The following is a 5,669-nucleotide window of genomic DNA, read 5'->3' on the forward strand; positions in this document are numbered from 1 at the left end:
CTTGCATGTGCAGCGCGCCCTACGTAGCACCACAGGGTGTGCACATAGTACATGCGCCTATCCCTCTAGGGATGAACATCAGCTTCTTTGGGTGTCATGCCACTTGCCGTACTTCTCGGCCATGCCGCATGGCCTGCCCCTGGCTCACTCGTTTGCACGCCGCTTGGCTCATGCATTGCCTCACCCCGCCACCTTGCCAACGTGCTGCCACAATCGGACCCACCCCGAAGCCGTGGACTCGTCAGAAGCCTAACTTGGGTTCTCAATTTCTGATGCGGGTGGGGTGAGCAGGAAAGAGATAAGGATAAGGGACAATCTTGTCTTTTCTCCTCCTTTTCCATGGGGTTTTCTTTTTTGAAAATAATGTTTATTTCACCCTTAACTAAAGGACACCAAGACCTTGTTTAGTTCCGAAAAGTGAAAAGATTTCGGTACCGTAGCACTTTCGTTTGTTTGTGACAAATATTATCCAATCATAGACTAACTAGGATCAAAAGATTCGTCTCGTGATTTACAGCTAAACTGTGTAATTAGTTTTTATTTTCGTCTATATTTAATGTTTCATGCATATGACACAAGATTTGATGTGACGGGGAATCTTGAAATTTTTTTGGTTTTCAGAGTGAACTAAACAAGGCCCAAAACCAGGGGAAACAAAGGTTTCATTTCAAAATTGCAAGAACAAAATATTAAATTGCTAGACAAGGACAATAATATTGTTCTTCCTAATAAGTTTATTTATAGTGAAAATTACATCAACAAATTAGTGGTGTAAATATTTATCTGTTAGATTAGAAAAGGATCAATGCTTTAGAAAACCATAATAAAATAATTATTATTTACTTTTTTTTGGTTACAAGAAAAAAATGGAAGGTACTCCATTTCCTTTTATATATAAGAGATAAAAGAAAAAAAGTCCGATAGAAAAAACGGATGCAGGCAAAAAAAATGCCGAAGCTTTTATGTTTAAAAGAAAAAAATAAATGAAGATATTTGTTTCGTTCTTGCTCAAAAGGGGTCATTTTAACAAAAAGACACTTTACTAAATCAGAATTGCGGTGGAGATGCCAATTGTTGTTTTTGCAACAAGGAAACAATCCAACACTTTTTTTTATTATTGTCATGTGTTCAAGTTACATTTGGTTTACAATTACCAACTAATATTTCTGATTTTTAGGAGGCATGGTTGCAACAAGTAGACAATAACAGTCTCAAGATTGTGTGGGAGAAAGTACAATTTTTTTGGTCAATTTGGCTGTGCAAAAATGACATGATCTTTGACAACAAAAGATTACATACTTACTAGTAGGTTATTTTGATGAGCACTCATTGGATGCGCTTATGGGCCATTCCTCAGAAAATGTGCGACGTACCGACTTTGAGATGTGCATGTCGAATATTAGAGACGGTGGCAATGGAGATTTTTGGCAAAGAATGGATGGTTATCTTCTAATAGACTTCATGTTTAGTTGGCGGCTATTGTTTTCTATGTCGCTCTTTGAGAGCATGTTGTTTTTAGTCTATGTAAGTATTTTTAATAATGAATGATCGTGTGCATAAGGTTTTCGAAAGAAATGACAATGTGATACTAAAATAAATTCTATTTTTTCCAAAAAAAAAAGCTCCACGAGCCGATGCGTAGGTTAGTGGCAGCGAACTCTATTCTTTTTTGGCTTTCTTTAAATCATATGGTTCGATGTGATATTGGAGCTGCCCTAAGATAATCTCTAACATTGAAGATATAATAATTGCAGTCTACTATAATGCTCTATATGTCAGGCCATCCGCGGGAGACGAAGGTCTTGTTTAAATCCAGGGTAGTCCGGTAGAAACCACAATTTCCATAAAAACCTACGCAAACTATGGTAAAAATATTATCTAAATTTATCAAAAAAATCACACATGTAGATGATATAGATGATACACAATATTATAAAATATCTTATCTAAACTCGAGTTCTTTTGTGAGATATAAAAATAATAAATTTCTAACAAATTTTATGGACAACTTTCTGGCTTGAAATTTGTTATTTTTGTATCTCACAAACAATTCGAGTTTAGACAAGACATTTTACAAGGTTGTGTATCATCATATCATCTACATGTGTGATTTTTTTTTATGAATTTAGACGACTTTTTTCCGTGGTTTGCACGGGTTTCCAGGAAAGTTGTGGTTTCCACCAGATATATAAAATATTGAGTGTCACATCGGCTGTAACATCAAGGCGTCACATGGAAATATTCAAATAGTAAAAATAAAACAAATTACAGAAGTCCTCAGTACTTCACGAGACAAATTTATTAAGCCTAATTAATCTATTATTAGAACATGTTTACTATAGTTTTACTGTAGCACCACATTGTAAAATCATGGACTGATTAGGTTTAAAAGATTCGTCTCGTAAAATAGTTATAATATGTGTAATAAGTTATTTTTTTAATCTATATTTAATACCCTATGCATGTATCAGAGGGCAGAACTAAATAAGGCTGGTTTCGGCAGCTAACCTCATGTCTTGGTTATTATATAATAATTGTCAAACATATGTTCAGTTCAACCATGGTTGTAATTTTATGAGTGAGCATCAACTGCACAATTTTCATTCCGAAATAATTTTCCATCAAGTTCGGAAGTGCAACTCGGGCCAGTTGCATCTAGTAGAGCATGCATGTATCTACCAATCCAGTACCGAAACTGTACTTCGTGACGGTCGGGCAACATCACGACCGCCCGACTCCCACACCTGCACTCGACCCCGTGCTTCCCGGTGACCCTGTGCCCACGACGAGCTCCTCCCTCTCTCCCCTCTGGTGGCGGCGGTGCTGGCAAGGTAGGCCTCTTTCTCCTCCTCCCGGATCTGTGAGCATTGAAGACGAATACAACAATGACGATGGCTAGGTCGCCAGAGAAGGAGAAGAAACCAACTCTAGTGGCTATAGAAGGGCCCGACCAGGGAAGGCATGTAGGCTAGACGGTGGTGGAAAAGAGGTCGAGCGGTTTAGGGGCCCTGGCGGCATGGTACTGGTGGTCGGGCCAGGGAGGGGCGCGGGCGCCATAGCCATAGCTGGAGCTCGGTGTTGCGGGCGAGCATGACCATGGCAGAGCTCTGGTGAGAGAGGGGAGGGGAAGAAGGCGGGTTCCATGGCTGGGGGTGACGACGAGGAGGAGGAAGGCGAGGTCGAGGACGACGCGGGATGTTCGAGGCAGGGCGGTGGGGGTGAGAACGAGACGTAGGAAGCAACCGATGCGGGGAGGAAGCGCGTGACCCGTCACAACTTAACTTCCTCCAATTTAGTGTATATAGTTATGTGTCTATAAAACATAGGGAACAAACAGAGCTGAAGTGTAGTGTCGACTCTTTTTTATTTAATTTAACAAACAAACATTACCATTTTGTTTACACCAGCAAATTATGTTACAATGCCATTCCCACATAGAGAGACATCCAAACGAAAAGAGAACACGTGCATGCATCATCTCCTGTCATTTTTCACACAACTGCAACGCCAACATATGTGACAATGCACTTCGCACTGAAACCTTTGAATGCTTTGTTTCCCACAACACATGCATGAAACGGACAAGACCACTGTTGAATTTTAGACGGGAACGACGACATCACGCGGAGTCGCCACAAGGTGCAGCTGGTTGCGTCTCTTGGCCGTCGCTCCAAATACCGTCTCCATGTCGAGCTCCTCCGGCGGCATCATCGTCTTCCCCCCCGGCAGGCTCCAGTCGAAGTAGTAGAGTAGCCTCGCCACGACGAGCTCCAGCGTGGCCATCCCGAAGGCGGAGCCAGGGCACATCCTCCTCCCGCTGCCGAACGGCAGGTACTGGAACTCCTCGGTGCCCTTGTAGTCGGCGGCGGCGGCGGCGACGCTGCTGGTCTCGAACCTCGTCGGCCTGAACTCCTCGGCGTCGTCGCCCCAGTACTCGGGGCTTCTCGCCATCGCCCACGCGTTGATCACCACCCTGCAGCCTTGGGCGACCTCGAAGCCGCCGATGTCGCAGGTGTTCCGGCAGATGCGGGGCAGGAGGAGGGGAACGGATGGGTGAAGCCTCAGTGTCTCCTTGATCACCAGCCTCGTGTAGTGTAGCCCGTCCATGTGAGACTCGTGATGCTGTGGGATGATGTTGTTGAAGGCTGTCTGAACCTCAGCTTGTGCCTTCGCCATGGCCTCTGGATGTCTGATTAGCTCCGACATGACCCACTCGGCAGCGGACGAAATTGTCTCTGTCCCTGCTATGAATAAATCCTACACATGCACAATTTGATAGAAAAACAAACAGCCATCAAAATGATATATATATAGATCAGGTACCCCCTATGTTTGCTGCTTGGAGAAAAAACCGAGCAGGACTTAGACTTACCACTATGATGGCCTTGATGTTTGCGTTGCCGAAGGGGAAGGCCAACTCGTGGTTGTCCCGGACCCTCAGCATGATGCTCAGAAGGTTATCTCCTGCAGCTGCCGACTCGTCCTTCCGCTTCCACCTCGCCTCGCACTCGTCGATGATCTTGTCGAACAGCTCATCGAGCTGCCGGTGCGCCCTCCACAGCCGGCGTCTCGTCCCGGTGAGGACGTCGACGAACCCCAGCGACGGGAAGAGGTCCGAGACGCAGAAACCCAAGCTGTGGCTCAGCGCCACGGCGACCGCCGACAGGAACTGCTCCTTGCGCTCGGCGCTGCAGCCGTCGCCGAAGGTCGCCAGCCCCGTGATGGAGTTGGTGCACGACACGAGCATCCCGCCGAGGTTCCCAGCAGCTTCCTTGTCGCCGGCGTTGGCGGCGGCGCGGATCTGCGCGACCAGGGACATGGTCTCGCCGTCCCTGACGGGGGCCAGCTGCCTGACCTTGCGCGCGCTGAGGAGCTCCACCACGCAGAGCTTGCGCAGCTCGCGCCAGTAGTCGCCGTAGGGCGCGAAGGCGAGGTCCAGGTTGCCGTAGCAGAAGATCTCCGAGGACACGAGGCTCGGCCGCGACGCGAAGCTGAGGTCGTTGCGCTGGAGAACCTCCTGCGCCGCGGCCGGCGAGGAGACCACCACGGTGTCCACCTGCCCCAGCCGCAGGAGCATCACCGGCCCGTGCCTCGCGGCGAGGTCACGGAGCGCGGCCTGTGGCTGCGAGGTGGCCATGTGGTGGATGCTGCCCACCAAGGGGAACGACCATGGACCCGGCGGCCGCCTCTTCTTGGAGCTGGAGTTGCTTCTCAGGGTCAGGGATGATAACAGGATCAGCAGTAGTGGAACGAGGAACAGCAAGACGGTCAGGGCGGAGGTTCCGCTGATCTGCTCCATGATTGCTGAATAGGAGGATCACACAAACTGTGGCGTTTCTTGGAGAAGAACAATAAAACGGCCAAGTCGTCACAAGGGCAGGTAGCATATATCTCCGATCATCTCGTAGCCGTCCTAGTTGACACTCGTATAAACAAAGTCACAGACGCAGAACTATACTGAAATAATACTAGATGCGTACTCCTCCACTGTGTGATTAAAAAAAAAGAGAGTTGGCTTCCTCTAACCTACGTATCGGGCTTGTGGGAGTTCAATTTTTTAAGAAAAAAAAGTAATTTCATTAGTCTTTGCGTAAGTTATGCACTCAGTGTCTCAGTCATTCATTATTAAAGAAAAGCACATCGAGACTAAAAACAACTTGCTCTCAAAG

General features: G+C 46.7%; 1 protein-coding gene across 1 annotated transcript; it reads right to left on the reverse strand.

Annotated features, from left to right (window-relative positions):
• On the reverse strand, positions 3,350 to 5,369 carry LOC8081807 (9-beta-pimara-7,15-diene oxidase). The gene is made up of 2 exons (XM_002461710.2): positions 4,373 to 5,369; positions 3,350 to 4,257 (listed from the first exon to the last, which is right to left on the reverse strand). The coding sequence occupies exons 1-2, from the start codon at positions 5,297 to 5,299 to the stop codon at positions 3,601 to 3,603; spliced, it is 1,584 nt and encodes a 527-aa protein (XP_002461755.1). The 5' UTR covers positions 5,300 to 5,369; the 3' UTR covers positions 3,350 to 3,600.

This window comes from Sorghum bicolor, chromosome 2 (assembly GCF_000003195.3).
Source record: "Sorghum bicolor cultivar BTx623 chromosome 2, Sorghum_bicolor_NCBIv3, whole genome shotgun sequence".
Lineage (NCBI taxonomy): Eukaryota > Viridiplantae > Streptophyta > Magnoliopsida > Poales > Poaceae > Sorghum > Sorghum bicolor.